Below are 18280 nucleotides of genomic sequence, written 5' to 3' on the forward strand. Positions count from 1 at the left end.
CTCTTAATGTTCTATGCCTTTTTTGATTACCAGCTTTTTGATAATACATTTATATCTATAATAAATTAAAATGAAAAAAAAAATTAGAAAAAAAAAATGTACAGGGCCCTATTATTGTAAAAAATGTAAAAATATTTAATATTTTATAAATTTATTAGACATGATTTTTTCCTTTTTTAATGTAAAAATAACACAGACTTTATAGGGCCCTATTATTGTAAAATGTGTATTAAATTATGTAATGTAAAAGTTTAATTTAAACTGATTAGACATTTTTTATTATTAAAATGTAATTTAATCATTAAATGGAAACTTTATTGGAAAAAATAAAACTTTCTAACAATATTTTATAAGAAACTTTTATTTACCGTATTTCAAGTTTTTGTAATTTAATTGAATAGACATGCTTTTTAATTTTTAAATTATTCAATTATTAATTTCGTAAAATTACTAAAATGGAATACAGAAAAATGACAATGTAAAAAATGCATTTGGGAAAAAATAAAACAGAATTTATATGGCCTTTTTTATTTTAAACATTTTAACAAATTATTGTGAAAAAACGATTAGTGAACAAATAGTGATTATTAAAATGTAATGAAATTATTAAAACAGAATCCAGAAATATTACAATTGAAAAAAAAAAAAAAACTAAATTTAGGAAAAAATAAATTGATTTATAAAAAAAGGAAGAATAATTATATATATATATATATATATATAGATATATATATATATTTTTATTTTTTATTTTTTTTTATTATTTTTTTTTTTACAGTAGTAAAATTCATAAAAAACAATCAGTTGAAAAAATAATAATAACTGCTTTTGGGTAAAACAACTATTTTTCCCCCTATATATATATATTTTAAAAGTTTTGATAAATTATTGAATTTTTAAAGTTGTAATTTTTAAATATATATATATAGTGCTGTTAAAGTGTTATGAATTCAATGCATCAGAAATGCTTTTGAATATTAAAATGTAATGATTAGAATGAAATCAAGAAAAAAACAACATGAAATCCAGAAAGATTAATATTTAAATGGAATTTAAGGAAAGATCAATTTTCAGTGTTGTGTGATGATGTGATCTGGTGAGTGAGAGCTGTTTTAGGAGAACAGCGTGAGATTCTCTGTGCATGAGATGCAGCAGCAGCAGCTCTGAGTAACACTGAGCCTCTGCTGTTCCACACGCTGCACGTAGGAGGACAAGATTCATCTGCCAAACCACTCTGAGCCACGCTAAACACTCACAACAAACCCAAACCAGACACTAGGAGGCGTCTGAGAGTCAACCTGCATCTGAAGAGTCCTCAAAACCAGCTCCTTCTCCAGCTATCATCCCAAAACGCTAGCAACACATCAACCACCAGAGAGAATCTCTAGAGTCAACATCACACACAAATCACTCTGTTATTGATCTTACTGGGAACAGCTCATCTGTACACAGAGAACTGCAGGAATGATGGACCTTTGAGGACAAAACCCAGAAACTGCGTGGTTTCAAAATCATTGTTTTTGAACAGAACAGGAGCTTAAGATATGTTCACATTTAATTTTACCACATCAGTGCGACGTGTCGAGATGACGTGTGTCTCTTCTTTTAGATTCTGAGTTCATTAACAGCCCATAATTAGCAGTCGCTCAGACAACATGTGATCACGCCTCCAAACACGCATCGCTCGTCTTCATCACACGCATACTTACACATGTATGAGCTTTAAAAAAAAAAATTTGGCATTATACAAGTAAACAGCAAAAATAAGCAATTTAAGGAACTGAAGCACATTATGTAGCAAGCCTTTTTTTGCAAATACAGGTAATTTACCATTGAAATATGTTTTTTCAACATTTATGAGTGTTATAGCGCCAGCTGTGGTCCGATCTCCTAAAAAATTGGCACACTTCTTTAGAATCATCTGTCACAGGAGCTCACCAGGTTTTGTGAAGTTTTGAGATTTCCTTCAGGTTTTATAGGATTTTGGGTACATTTGGATCCAGCCCCTTTTCTAAACGACCCCGTTATAGCTTTCCAAAGGGTACATTTCAACATTTTTTGGATAATTATTGACCTAGAGAGTGTAGAGAATTGCAATGAAGCGTTTTTTCCAGATTGAGGGAAAAACCTAGGACTAGTTTGCAAAAGTTGATTTTATACATCTTCTCAATCATTTAACAAACGATTGGATTGACAGCACTGGTTCTAGAGGCAAACTTGTTCATAATAAGGAGTTCTGTCATATAAACTGAATATTGCGTGTATGTGCGAAAAACCGTGCAATGCACATTCATTTACGCTCTTGAAAAACACAATTTCTTTCAAATTTCTCTCAGACTTTTGGAGCCGTGAGTCAAACAGGCCCACAGAGTTTCGTTCCCATCGGCCTCCGTTAACCCTGTCTAATAGGTGCTCAAACTTCGTGGGCCAATGGCCATGTTTTTTTTTTTTTTTTTTTTAAATATGCAAATATATATCCTTTTAGACGCTTGTGGCACTTTGGACCAAAACCGTGCACAGCGATTTTCATGTTGATAGGACAAATGGTTGCATAGGTATAGCCATTTTTATGTTTTTTCCCTCTTATAGCGCCACCAAATGATTTTTGTCCTGCAACCTCAGATTGAGCTCTTACATAAGTGTTCTGAGTTTGGCGAAGATATCTCACTCCGTTCAGGAGTTATAGGCATTTTACTAAAAGTGGCCCTGTCCTTTCCAATGTTTTGGCGTCCCTTTGCGACGGTGAGTCGAAAGTTAGACTTTTTTTTAATAATCATTGATATTCGCTCTCCAGGGAATCTTTCTGCACTGGTTTGGTTCCGATCGGGTGAAAAACCTAGGAGGAGTACGCAAAAGTAGGTTTTGCAAAAAGTACAAAATACCTGAAAATATCGCCAACATAAGACCCTTGAGCCTGCAAATGGTTTAGGAGTTATGAGCGTTTTCGTATTTTTGATGGCTGTAGCGCCCCCGTCAGGCCGATTGGGGCAATTCTTGGTGACGTTGTCAGTGGTGTGAGTACTACCATCCCTCCAAGTTTCAAGTCTCTATGACTTTCGGTTTGGTCTGCACCATCAGTTTCACGTGGAGATCGCTGATCTATGACCATTCTAACAATTACAATAGGGTTTTAGCGCTATGAGCTTAAACCCCTAATAGATATAGCTGCAAGCAGGGATTACTGGACTTCAAGCACTTTAAGGCATTTAAGCACATATGAAAAAAGGCATTATGTAGCAAGCCCTTTTTTTGTGTGCAAATACAGGTATTTTACCATAGAAATATGATGGTTTGTAACGTTTATTTTGACTGTTATAGTGCCAGCTGTGGTCTGATCTCCTTAAAACTTTGCAAGCTTGTTTAGAATCACCTGCCGCATGTGTTCACCAGGTTTCATGAAGTTTTAAGCTTTCCTTTAGGCTTTATAGGATTTTGGGTACATTTGGACAGGCCCCTTTTCTAAACGACCCCATTATAGCTTCCCAAAGAGTAAATCTCAACATTTTTGGATAATTATTGACCTTAGAGAGTCTAGAGAATTGTACTGCAGTGTTTTTTCCAGACCATGCGCAGCAAATTTCATGTTAATAGGACAAATGGTTGCGTAGGTATAGCCATTTTTTTTGTTATATTTGAATTTTTATGTTATAGCCATTTTTATGGTCTTACATAAGTGTTCTGAGATTGGCAAAGATTTCTCATTCCGTTCAGGAGTGTCCCTTTGTGACGGTGAGTCAAAAGTTAGACTTTTCTCTGCTCTCCAGAGAATCGTTCTGCACTGGTTTGGTTCCGATCGGGTGAAAAACCTAGGAGGAGTTCTCAAAAGTAGGTTTTGCGTATTGAATATTTCGCCACTTGAGCCTGCGACTGATGGTTTAGGAGTTATGAGGGATATCATACTTTTGATCGCTGTAGCGCCCCCGTCAGGCCGATTGGGGCGAGCCTTGGTGACATTGTGGGCGCTGTGAGTACTACCATCCCTCCAAGTTTGAAGTCTCTACGACTTACAGTTTGATCTGCACCATCAGTTTTATGTGGAGATTGCTGATACATAGCCATTCTAACAATTACAATACATTCTTATACTATTTGAACCTAAAAAAGTTATTTAAAAAAAGTCAGTGTTTACAATGTATTTTGGTATTAATATGACTCTCATATGCTACTATCTAGTTACATTTAAATTATTCTGAATTGCATTTATTTATTTATTTCAATTAACTTTTCTGGACTCGGTTTTAATATTTAAGCCACATTTTTGTACATTTAAAATTTCCTGAATTATTATTATTATTTTTTTTCAACAGGATATGTAAGTTAAATTTTAGTATCAAAAAGCACGTCTAATAAATGAGCATTTTAAATAATTTCAATTTTTTTCAGATATTTATGCATGCCTATGAGAATTTGTGTTTTATAATTTTAAGTTAATCAACCTCTATATGAGGTAAAATATATTGTAAATATATGAAATGTTATTAATCATTTTTTTATTTAATTTAAAATAAACATTAAATTTTCATTAAATTAAAACATTAAATCATTTTATTTGATTATTGATTAACTTTTGTGTTCTAGAGCCCAAACTTTTGCATATAAGGTGCCTAAAATCAAACTTGATCCATTTTCCATTTTATGCATCTATATTACATTAAAAATTAACATTTTTACATGCTCTGATTCATCACAAAGAGTAAAAATTCAATTAAAATATATTTGATATATTATTAAGTTTAACAAAAATTACATTTTAGGGGCCTATTGATTTTTTTCCACCAAATTCTGCTGTATTTTTTCTCAAATTCAATGTTTTTACATTTAAATTATTCTGAATTCCATTTTTTTTTTTTTCAATTAATTTTTTCTGGACTCTTTTTTCTGGATTTTGATATTTTTTCTGGATTTTAATATTTGTCAAATTTTAGTATCAAAAAGCATGTCTAATTAATGAACATTTGAAATCATTTCAATTATTATACATTTATTAGCTTTTATAAACAGATACTTTATTTTTAGATACGTAGCATTACAGCAAAAATAAGTAAATAAATGATCAAAAACATTTTTAATAACGTGCCTATGAAAATTTGTGTTTTATAATTTTAAGTTAATCAACCTCTATATTAAGTAAAATATATTGTAAATATATGAAATGTTATTAATCATTTTTTTAGGTTTAGGTGTAGGGTAGGTGTAGGGCGATAGAAAGTACGGTTTGTACAGTATAAAAACCATTACGCCTATGGAATGTCCCCATAAAACATGTAAACCCAACGTGTGTGTGTGTGTGTGTGTGTGTGTGTGTGTGTTTGAGAGTTCATATGTGTGTGTGTGTGTGTGTGTGTGTGTGTGTGTGTGTGTGTGTGTGTGTGTGTGTGTGTGTGTGTGTGTGTGTGAGTGTGAGAGAGAGAGAGTGTGTGTGTGTGTGTGTGTGTGTGTGTGTGTGTGTGTGTGTGTGTGTGTGTGTGTGTGTTGTAGTCAGCATTTCTCTGAAGCAGATCCTCACAGACTTGTTTCAGAAGGAGCGTCTGATGTGTGCTGACATTCTGTGTGTCTCTGAGAGATTCAGGAAAGCGCTGAACCGCTGGTGTTGCACATCATATTTGCTTGCATATCTACTGTTGATTTACTGGGTTTTCTGTCTCTCTTCAACTATATACAACAGGGTGAAATCAAACATGAATCAATAGAATCAAATGAAAGAAATTCACACTCAAATCAGCAGCAAATACTGTAAATAATGTACAAATACTCTAGAACAGAGATGGACAAACCAGCATATCTTCATTTCTTATTTATATAGATACATTTTTAAAAGTGAATTTTATTTAAAATATAAAAAATGTTTTTTTTACTTTTGTTTAATTATTTAAAAATGTTTAAAAATTGAATGATTTTTAATGTAATATAGATGCATAAAATGGAAAATGGATTGTAAAATCAAGTTTGATTTTAGGCACTTGGTATGAAAAAGTTTGAGCTTTAGAACACAAAAGTTAATTTTTATATATGTTTCAGTTTTAGTTCAATATTTATATTTATATTACTTTATTATTTTATTTTATTATTTATTATAATTATTTATTTATTTATTTTTTCAATTTGTTATACATTTAAATTAAAATCATATTTTGGTAATATGTGTTTTAGCTTTTTTTTTGGCATTTTTGTAATGTTTCAGCTTGTCACAGTAAAATTGATAATTTTTGTCCTTTTGTCATTTTTATGTTTTATACATTTCTTTATATTACTATTTAGGTTTAATTTTTATATATATTTCAGTTTTAGTTCAATATTTATATTTATATTCTTTATTTTATTATTGTGTATGTTATTTATACATTTTTTTATAAATATTTAAAATACCTTTATTTATTTTATTTTTTTCAATTTGTTATAAATTTAAATTAAAATGTTATTTTGGTATTATGTGTTTTTAGCTGCTTCTTTTTTTTCAAGTTTTTAATGCTTCAGCTTGCCACAGTAACATTTATAATTTTTTATGTTACTATTTAGGTTTAATTTATATATATATATATATATATATATATATATATATATATATATTTCAGTTTTAGTTCAATATTTATATTTATATTACTTTATTATTTTATTTTGTTTTTGTGCATATTATTATTTTTTTATAAATAAATATTTAGCTTTTTTGCATTTTGTAATGCTTTTTATAAGTTTTACAAGTTTTTTAATGTTACAATTTAGGTTTAATTTTTATATATATTTCAGTTTAGTTCAATATTTAAATTTATATTTCTGTATTATTATATTTTGTTATTGTTGAATAATATAATATTATTTATATATTTTTTTATAAATATTTAAAAAAGCTTTATTTTTTTATATTTGTTTTAATTTGCTATCAATTTAAATTAAAATGATATTTTGGTATTATGTGATTTAGCTTTTTTTTGCATTTTTGTAATGCTTTTTATAAGTTTTATACGTTTTTTAATGTTACTATTTAGATTTAATTTTCTATATATTTCAGTTTAGTTCAATATTTAAATTTATATTACTGTGTTATTTTATTTTGTTATTGTTAAATAATATTATAATATTATTTATAAATTTTTTATAAATATTTAAAATAGCTTTATTTTTTAATTTTTAGTTTTTTTTTTTTTTTCAATTAGTTGTCAATTTAAATTAAAATGATTTTTTGGTATTATGTGTTTTTATTTTATTTTTTTGTAATGCTTCAGCTTACCACAGTAACATTTCTATATTTTGTTTAGTTAAATCTTACATTTATTTAATTTTTTCATTTAATATCTAATCTCTGATATTTAATTTCACCGTTATATGAATGAAGAAACACTGACCTTCTCCACCTTCTTGTCGTCGAGTTTGTGCAGGCCTGCGGCGGCGTGTGCGGGAGAGGAGGGCAGGTCTGCTCCGTTGAGATGCGCGGCGCTGACGTTGGGAGGCGTGATGGCGGCGGCGGCGGAGCTCAGGGGCATCAGGGGCCGGACGGAGGCGGCGTGAGACTGAGGGGCCGCCGCCATGGACAGGGGCCTCGCGGGGGAGCGGGACGGACTGGCCTGCGGTCGCACGGCTGCGGTGGGACGCTCAGGACTGCTGCCGCTCGCTGGAGGACTGTGGACTGACAACAGTAACGCAGCTTTTACACACACGCCAGCATTCTCTATTCACAAACTCAGCCATATCTCTCACAAACATGATTCATCACAATAAAATCAAAACTGCACTGTGGCTTACTGCAGGTTTCTACACGTTTTTGCAATGTTGAGTAATGCATACTATTTCTGATTTAATATTATTAAGTGACTTACATTGTCTGACTATAACACTATGCCTGATTTTGCTCTGTTTCGTCATCAAAAGTATTCTGAAGTCACAACTGAGTGCACAGCGGTGTTTCGTTTATGAATGAACGTGCGTTTTTAAACGAATCTAGTGAAATGATTCAATTTCCCATTCATTAAGAGTCACTTGCTTTATTCCCGAATGAACCATCTGTTCGAACGAATCAAATGAATATGATTCAGTAATTAAATCAGTCTCTTGCTGCCACCTGCTGGCAGATCTCTGTATTCAAAATGTTAAAACATGAATTTAAGAATTTATTTGCATTCATGGCACCTCTGAGCATAATTAAACATATGAAAAGGTAAAAACAAAGGTAAAAAAAAATAATGGATGACCACCGTAAAAACAAAACGTTTAACATAAATTCTGCTTAATAACACTCTGTTTACTAATATTGTTTAATTTTCTTCTTTGCAACAGCATTCCTTCAATAGGCTATAGTTAACTGCTGATCTGGGACCATCAACCTGGACATACTGTTGTGCATAAATTTACTTACATCACATTTATAATTTTTTACAATTGTTAATTGTATTTAAGGAAATATACAGTTATATTTGGCTTTTGACACATTGGTTCAAATGTGGCTAAGAAATAACTATTAACTTTTTATTTTTTTGGCAGGGCAAGTAAAAATCTGAACCACTGGCCCGATCGGACCAGCAGAAAAAATCCTTAGCGTTGAACCCTGACATGCATTCAACTCAAACAACTAATAATAATAATAATGCTAATCATGCTAGAAACATGTTAACAACATGCTAATTAGGCTAGAAACATGCTAACAACATGTTAATCGAGCTAGAAATGTGTTAACATGTTCATTAGGCTAGAAACATGCTAACATGTTAATCATGCTAGAAACATGCTAGTAATGCTAATCATGCTAGAAACATGCTAACAACATGCTAATTAGGCTATAAACATGCTAACAACATGTTAATCAAGCTAGAAATGTGTTAACATGCTAATTAGGCTAGAAACATGCTAACATGTTAATCATGCTAGAAACATGCTAGTAATGCTAATCATGCTACTAATGCTAACATAATGCTAGCAACGTGTTAACAACATGCTAATCATGTTAGAAACATGGTAACAACATGCTAATTAGGCTAGAAACATGCTAACAACATGCTAATCATGTAAGAAACATGGTAACAACATGCTAATTAGGCTAGAAACATGCTAACAACATGTTAATCGAGCTAGAAATGTGTTAACATGTTCATTAGGCTAGAAACATGCTAACATGTTAATCATGCTAGAAACATGCTAGTAATGCTAATCATGCTAGAAACATGCTAACAACATGCTAATTAGGCTATAAACATGCTAACAACATGTTAATCAAGCTTGAAATGTGTTAACATGCTAATTAGGCTAGAAACATGCTAACATGTTAATCATGCTAGAAACATGCTAGTAATGCTAATCATGCTACTAATGCTAACATAATGCTAGCAACGTGTTAACAACATGCTAATCATGTTAGAAACATGCTAACAACATGCTAATTAGGCTAGAAACATGCTAACAACATGTTAATCGAGCTAGAAATGTGTTAACATGTTCATTAGGCTAGAAACATGCTAACATGTTAATCATGCTAGAAACATGCTAATCATGCTAGAAACATGCTAACAACATGCTAATTAGGCTATAAACATGCTAACAACATGTTAATCAAGCTTGAAATGTGTTAACATGCTAATTAGGCTAGAAACATGCTAACATGTTAATCATGCTAGAAACATGCTAGTAATGCTAATGCTACTAATGCTAACATAATGCTAGCAACGTGTTAACAACATGCTAATCATGTTAGAAACATGGTAACAACATGCTAATTAGGCTAGAAACATGCTAACAACATGCTAATCATGTTAGAAACATGGTAACAACATGCTAATTAGGCTAGAAACATGCTAACAACATGTTAATCAAGCTAGAAATGTGTTAACATGTTCATTAGGCTAGAAACATGCTAACATGTTAATCATGCTAGAAACATGCTAACATGTTAATCATGCTAGAAACATGCTAGTAATGCTAATCATGCTAGAAACATGCTAACAACATGCTAATTAGGCTAGAAACATGCTAACAACATGTTAATCAAGCTTGATATGTGTTAACATGCTAATTAGGCTAGAAACATGCTAACATGTTAATCATGCTAGTAATGCTAATCATGCTACTAATGCTAACATAATGCTAGCAACATGCTAATCGTGCTAGAAACGTGTTAACAACATGCTAATCATGTTAGAAACATGGTAACAACATGCTAATTAGGCTAGAAACATTCTAACAACATGCTAATCATGTTAGAAACATGGTAACAACATGCTAATTAGGCTAGAAACATGCTAACAACATGTTAATCATGCTAGAAACATGTTAGTGATGCTAATCATGCTACTAATGCTAACATCATGCTAGCAACATGCTAATAACATGCTAATCATGCTAGAAACATGTTAACAACATGCTAAATCATGCTATCTATCCATTTATCCATCCATCTGACAGACTATTGCCTTCAAAACATTCAAGCTTTTATCTTTAAAACTAAAAATCAGTTTTGGACTGAAAACAAACTAAAAATCTACAATAACAATAATTAATACATTTAATTTGTATTTTGTGTAGCCCCACAAACAAGACTTAAAAAAGCTTTTATATATACATATATATATTAATAATAATAATAATAATAATAATAATGTTTTTTAATCACATTTTAAATTGCAATCATATTTTTTCCATAAATCACGCACCGCTAATGCTGCGTTCCAGGCAGGTTTTTGAGGCCGTAAATCACGACTCACAACTTTGTTTTCACAGTGAGATAGGGCTGGGAATCGACTCCTCATTCAGAGACGTTTTCACTTTAACAAAACTTACCTCTTAAACAGAAGGCTGCATATTTCGGCTGCAAGTCATCAAACGTCGATTGACGAAAATAAACGTAATAAAAACGACTCATTACTAAACTCTCGTCTGAGTTTAAGGATGCATCCTTCCGTTTGAGAAGCACCCATTAATAGTTATTATAGTCTGATACATTTCCACGAAAAGATTCGTTCGGGTAGATCATTAAATGAACCAGTTCAAAAAACGATTCAGATGTTATTTTACGGGAGAACTGGCTCGTGTTGTCCACTTTTGAGCGCTGCACGACAGAATAGATCATGACGTGTCTTGATCTTATTTACATCTTAAATAAATGCTATTTTTAATCTTTCTATCAGCCAATGATAACTCTGAAAGAAAACGCAGAGAGCACGATTGACAGCGACGCCACCAGCTCTTATATCATCCTGCATTTATTGCGAAATTATCGCTCTTATATCAGTGTTGTTGTTAAAGTTCTGTTTATTTTGTTTCAGTGTATAGTTTGCTAATTTTGTCATTTTATACACGTCACGTCTTGTTTTATTCATGCAATAAATGCATGTCCACTGCTGAGCTGTGGGTTATGACTAATTTCCTGGGCAATGCATACAAAATTACAATTTGAAATCAGACAGAGCTACCGAAAAATAGTATATTTATCAGTATTGTTTTCGTCAACGATGACGATGACGAAATCATTTCGTTGACGCCACTTTTTTCATGACGAAAACGAGACGATGACGAGATAAAAATGGCTCGTTGATGACTAAAACATGACGAGACGTGTGTGAGTTTTCGTTGACGAGACGAGAATAGACGAAAATGTTAGTGGGTGGTCCGTCAGACGTTTAAAATGCATGACATTTCCGCGTATTGTGCATGCCAATTAAAACTTAAAAAGTATCTGCCGCTATGGCAAGCCGTTTTAGCATTAAATACTCTTTGCTATACTAGTATGGCAAGCCGTTTTAGCATTCCATCCTTGTTTGTCTTTTATGTTCTAAAACATTCCTTCATTATTGTAATTATTGGTGAAAATAGTCGATCCGGAAGCTCACATTGTGTTGAACTATAGATCTGCTATTTTCACAACTTATAAGTGACACTACCCAACAGCAAAATACTTACTGACCTACATTAATTTGTTAAAAGACTACTTTTTCCCCTTTTGTTGACTAAAACTAGACTAAAACCTTTTTGACTTTTCGTCAACTAAAATTGGACTAAAACTATCACATATAGAAGTGACTAAAATTTGACTAAAACTAAGAAGCATTTTAGTCCAAAAGACTAAGACTAAGACTAAATCTAAGATGGTTGTCAAAAACAACACTGATATATATATATATATATATATATATCTTTTTTTTTTTTTTTTTTTTACAAATGAAGCTTCATATTATGAGAAGGTAACTATATACGATCTTTAAATCCTGCTTTTATTGCGAAATTAGCTTCCTCCAATCTAAAAAACAAGAATCGAAAAAGAATCGAAACAACAGTGAGGAATCGATTCTGGAACCGAATCCAATCAATTCCAGAACCAGGAATCGGAATCGGAATCGATTTCAAAAATTTTCGGAATCGGACAGCCCTACGGGGAGAAGGTTGGAAAAACACGGGTGACGGGTTGCCTGGAACGCGGCATTATTTTCATTTCTGCATTGGTCATATTTAGTATTCCACTGCATACACACGATCGCCATTAGGAACTAAACTCTGGTGTTTCTGGCATCTGAGCTGCAGGACAGCTGACAGTCGCGTGTGTTCGGATCATGACGAGTGAGTAAACGATGTCTCGGATGTGGTTCGCAGTGCGTCGGCGTCCCGTCCGATGGTTCTGTGCCGCTGCGTGAGCTTCACGTCGCTCCTCAAAGTTCAAGAAGTGGAGTAAACGCAACCCGGCAATTACTGCCAACGCCGGCGGCGAGGCCTTCATTACAGCAGACATCTTATCTGAGCTGGAAAACGCTTTAACAAGCTCCTTCAGCGAGCTAATGCGCCGCCATCTGACCTGATAGATTACAGAACGCCACGCTAACACGCTTCACTGACGCACACCAAACACTGCTGTCGTCTGCAGCGCACACAGACGTGTGTGTGTGTGTGTGTGTGTGTGTGTGTGTGTGTGTGTGTGTGTGTGTGTGTGTGTGTGTGTGTGTGTGTGTGTGTGTGTGTGTGTGTGAGACTCAGAAACCCTCAGTATCCAGAAACTAACACATGCCACATGTCAGCGCTCACAATCACGGCCTGAAATTAACCCACGCCAAACACCAGTAATACTCACCAGTTGGTTTTAATTCATTATAACAATGTACAATTGAATAATGTATAAATCACAAAGATATATGTAATTTGATGCATGATGATTATTATTATGATTATATATCAAAATTATATCTAACTTTACAGTTTAAAAGTATTAGTGATATTTCTCGATTTATTTCTTACGATTTGATTAAATAATAATAATAACTATTTTTATGATTATATACATAAATCGTATTAAATAATTTACAGCTTACTAGTATTATATTGGTATTTCTTTATTGATTTGATTAAGTAATATTTACCATTATTAACATTGCATATTTTATTATTAAATACTTCAAAGTTTAACAGTATTGTAATGATATTTCTTTATTGAGATTAGGGCTGGTCCGAATACCATTTTTTGAGCTTCGAAGCTTCGGTAGTAATCAACACCTAATATTCGAAGCTTCGGTGATTATTTTATATATGAAAATGATTAAATATTTTACAGTTAAATAGTATCGGAGTGATATTTCTTTATTGTTTTAATTCTTACAAACTGATTAAATAATAATAATAACTGTTATTATTATTGTTATTATTATACACATAAAAATAGTATTACTAAATAATTTACAGTTTAATAGTATTTTAGTGATATTTCTTGACTGATTTAAATTTGATCATGATTAGCATGTTACTAGCATGTAGCTAGCATGATTAAATTGTCGCTAACATGATGTTGACAATACTAGCATGATTAACAACATGTTTCTAGCCTAATTAGCATGTTGTCGACATGTTTTTAACATGATTAGCATGTTGTAAACATGTTTCTAGCATGATTAGCAAGTTATTAGCATGTTACTAGCATGATTAGCATGCCTTTGGCATTGTTTCTAACATGATTAGCATGTTGTTAGCATGTTTATAACATGATTAACCTGTCAATAGCATGTTAACATCATTACCATGTTGCTAGCATGATTAGCAAGGCAGTGGCACATTTCTAACATGATTAGCATGTAGCTAACATGATTAAATTGTCGCTAACATGATGTTGACAATACTAGCATGCATAACATATTAACAACATGTTTCTAGCCTAATTAGCATGTTGTCGACATGTTTTTAGCATGATTAGCATATTGTAAACATGTTTCTAGCATGATTAGCAAGTTATTAGCATGTTACTAGCATAATTAACATGCCATTAGCATTGTTTTTAACATGAATAGCCTGTTACTAGCATGTTTCTAGAATGATTAACATGTTTCTAGCCTGATTAACCTCTTTCTAGCATGCTTAACATGTTGCTAGCATGCTTAACATGTTGCTAGCATGTTGTTACCATGTTTCTAGCATGATAAACAAGTTATAAGTATGTTACTAGCATGATTAGCATGCCATTAGCATTGTTTCTAACATGATTCACATGTTGTTAGCATGTTTGTAACATGATTAACCTGTCAATAGCATGTTTAGCATGTTGTTACCATGTTTCTAGCATGATAAACAAGTTATAAGTATGTTACTAGCATAATTAGCATGCCATTAGCATTGTTTTTTACATGATTAGCCTGTTACTAGCATGTTTCTAGAATGATTAACATGTTTCTAGTCTGATTAACCTCTTTCTAGCATGCTTAACATGTTACTAGCATGTTGTTACCATGTTTCTAGCATGATAAACAAGTTATAAGTATGTTACTAGCATGATTAGCATGCCATTAGCATTGTTTTTAACATGATTAGCCTGTTACTAGCATGTTTCTAGTCTGATTAACCTCTTTCTAGCATGCTTAACATGTTGCTACCATGTTTCTAGCATGATAAACAAGTTATAAGTATGTTACTAGCATGATTAGCATGCCATTAGCATTGTTTTTAACATGATTAGCCTGTTACTAGCATGTTTCTAGTCTGATTAACCTCTTTCTAGCATGCTTAACATGTTGCTACCATGTTTCTAGCATGATAAACAAGTTATAAGTATGTTACTAGCATGATTAGCATGCCATTAGCATTGTGTCTAACATGATTAGCCTGTTACTAGCATGTTTCTAGTCTGATTAACCTCTTTCTAGCATGCTTAACATGTTGCTAGCATGTTGCTACCATGTTTCTAGCATGATAAACAAGTTATAAGTATGTTACTAGCATGATTAGCATGCCATTAGCATTGTTTTTAACATGATTAGCCTGTTACTAGCATGTTTCTAGTCTGATTAACCTCTTTCTAGCATGCTTAACATGTTGCTAGCATGTTGCTACCATGTTTCTAGCATGATAAACAAGTTATAAGTATGTTACTAGCATGATTAGCATGCCATTAGCATAGTGTCTAACATGATTAGCATGTTGTTAGCATGTTTGTAACATGATTAACCTGTCAATAGCATGTTGCTAGCATGTTGTTATCATGTTTCTAGCATGATAAACAAGTTATAAGTATGTTACTAGCATGATTAGCATGCCATTAGCATTGTTTTTAACATGATTAGCCTGTTACTAGCATGTTTCTAGAATGATTAACATGTTTCTAGCCTGATTAACCTCTTTCTAGCATGTTTAACATGTTGCTAGCATGTTGCTACCATGTTTCTAGCATGATAAACAAGTTATAAGTATGTTACTAGCATGATTAGCATGCCATTAGCATAGTGTCTAACATGATTAGCATGTTGTTAGCATGTTTGTAACATGATTAACCTGTCAATAGCATGTTGCTAGCATGTTAACATCATTACCATGTTGCTAGCATGATTAGCAAGGCAGTGGCACGTTTCGAACATGATTAGCATGTTACTAGCATGTAGCTAGCATGATTAAATTGTCGCAACACATAATGTTGACAATACTAGCATGCATAACATATTAACAACATGTTTCTAGCCTAATTAGCATGTTGTTGACATGTTTTTAGCATGATTAGCATATTGTAAACATGTTTCTAGCATGATTAGCAAGTTATTAGCATGTTACTAGCATAATTAGCATGCCATTAGCATTGTTTTTAACATGATTAGCCTGTTACTAGCATGTTTCTAAAATGATTAACATGTTTCTAGCCTGATTAACCTCTTTCTAGCATGCTTAACATGTTGCTAGCATGTTGTTACCATGTTTCTAGCATGATAAACAAGTTATAAGTATGTTACTAGCATGATTAACATGCCATTAGCTTTGTTTCTAACATGATTAGCATGTTGTTAGCATGTTTGTAACATGATTAACCTGTCAATAGCATGTTGCTAGCATGTTGTTACCATGTTTCTAGCATGATAAACAAGTTATAAGTATGTTACTAACATGATTAGCATGCCATTAGCATTGTTTTTTACATGATTAGCCTGTTACTAGCATGTTTCTAGAATGATTAACCTCTTTCTAGCATGTTTAACATGTTGTTAGAATGTTGTTACCATGTTTCTAGCATGATAAACAAGTTATAAGTATGTTACTAGCATGATTAGCATGCCCTTAGCTTTGTTTCTAACATGATTAGCATGTTGTTAGCATGTTTGTAACATGATTAACCTATCAATAGCATGTTGCTAGCATGTTAACATCATTACCATGTTGCTAGCATGATTAGCAAGGCAGTGGCACATTTCTAACATGATTAGCATGTAGCTAACATGATTAAATTGTCGCTAACATGATGTTGACAATACTAGCATGCATAACATATTAACAACATGTTTCTAGCCTAATTAGCATGTTGTTGGCATGTTTTTAGCATGATTAGCATATTGTAAACATGTTTCTAGCATGATTAGCAAGTTATTAGCATGTTACTAGCATAATTAGCATGCCATTAGCATTGTTCTTAACATGATTAGCCTGTTACTAGCATGTTTCTAGAATGATTAACATGTTTCTAGCCTGATTAACCTCTTTCTAGCATGCTTAACATGTTGCTAGAATGTTGTTACCATGTTTCTAGCATGATAAACAAGTTATAAGTATGTTACTAGCATGATTAGCATGCCTTTAGCATTGTTTCTAACAGGATTAGCATGTTGTTAGCATGTTTGTAACATGATTAACCTGTCAATAGCATGTTGCTAGCATGTTAACATCATTACCATGTTGCTAGCATGATTAGCAAGGCAAGACAATTTAATCATGCAAGCTACATGCTAGTAACATGCTAATCATGTTCGAAACGTGCCACTGCCTTGCTAATCATGCTAGCAACATGGTAATGATGTTAACATGCTATTGACAGGTTAATCATGTTACAAACATGCTAACAACATGCTAATCATGTTAGACACTATGCTAATGGAATGCTAATCATGATTAGAATGTCGTTAACATGATGTTAGCATTACTAGGATGATTAGTTACTAGCCATAATAATACTAAGTTTAAACAGTATTTCAGTAAGTTGGTTTTCTCAAGAAAAACACAATGCGATGTATTTAAGTAATACGTTCTGCGTGTTCTGGCTGATAGTGTGTGGTCATTGGTCAGAGGTGTTAGCTGTAGTTCTTGTGTTGAGTGTAGTCCTGTAATGTCACACAGTGCAGTAACACTCACCCAGCTGCAGGCCGGAGCGCGTCTGATTGGCCGTCTGCTGGCTGATGCGCAGGCAGTTCTTCAGATGTACGGCTGCGGGCTGCAGCTGCGGAGACGAGGGGCTGGTGAGCGGAGTGCCGGAGCGGGACGCGGATGCTGACGCCGAGGCCATCAGGACCGGACTGGACGGACCGGCGGAGCCCGGAGACCCTGGAACTTTGGCCTGAGCCGCTCCGGAGAGACAGGAGCGCGTCTGACCCACGGCGAATGGAGCCCTGCGGAAACACAGCGTCAGACTCACACTAATGCAGGAGCGGCTGGTTCTCAGATGTGCATCGACCGCTGCTCCACAGACGCCGCGTCAAACGCTGTCCTCAGGTCAGTAATGCAGGATTAGAGAGTGATTAGAAACCCACGTCCCACAGGATTCACTGTTGACTGAGAGATATTCAGTGTTTCAGCACTAAAACATGCAGGTCCAGCATCTAATGCAGCGTTTACTTTATTTCTGCTGTATTGACAAATGTGATCTTTTTCAAACTGATTTATTTACAGAAATTAGGAGCGGCAATATATAAACATGAACAATAACAAAAATAACATTTTATTTATTTATAAAATAAATCCATTTTACCATTTTATATATATATATATATATATATATATATATATATATATATATATATATATATATATATATATATATATATATATATATATATATATATATATATATATATATATATATTAT

General features: G+C 33.0%; 1 protein-coding gene across 1 annotated transcript in view; it reads right to left on the reverse strand.

The window, feature by feature from the left end:
* Positions 1 to 18280, reverse strand: part of LOC141340241 (E3 ubiquitin-protein ligase SH3RF3-like) — a 21446-nt gene that overhangs the window by 2461 nt on the left and 705 nt on the right. Inside the window, exons 2-4 of the mRNA XM_073845164.1 lie at positions 17551 to 17804; positions 7341 to 7621; positions 1257 to 1337 (exon numbers count right to left, since the gene is read on the reverse strand). Coding sequence (XP_073701265.1) covers positions 1257 to 1337; positions 7341 to 7621; positions 17551 to 17804 — 616 coding nt within the window. The remainder of the gene's footprint in view (positions 1 to 1256; positions 1338 to 7340; positions 7622 to 17550; positions 17805 to 18280) is intronic.

This window comes from Garra rufa, chromosome 8 (genome assembly GCF_049309525.1).
Source record: "Garra rufa chromosome 8, GarRuf1.0, whole genome shotgun sequence".
Lineage (NCBI taxonomy): Eukaryota > Metazoa > Chordata > Actinopteri > Cypriniformes > Cyprinidae > Garra > Garra rufa.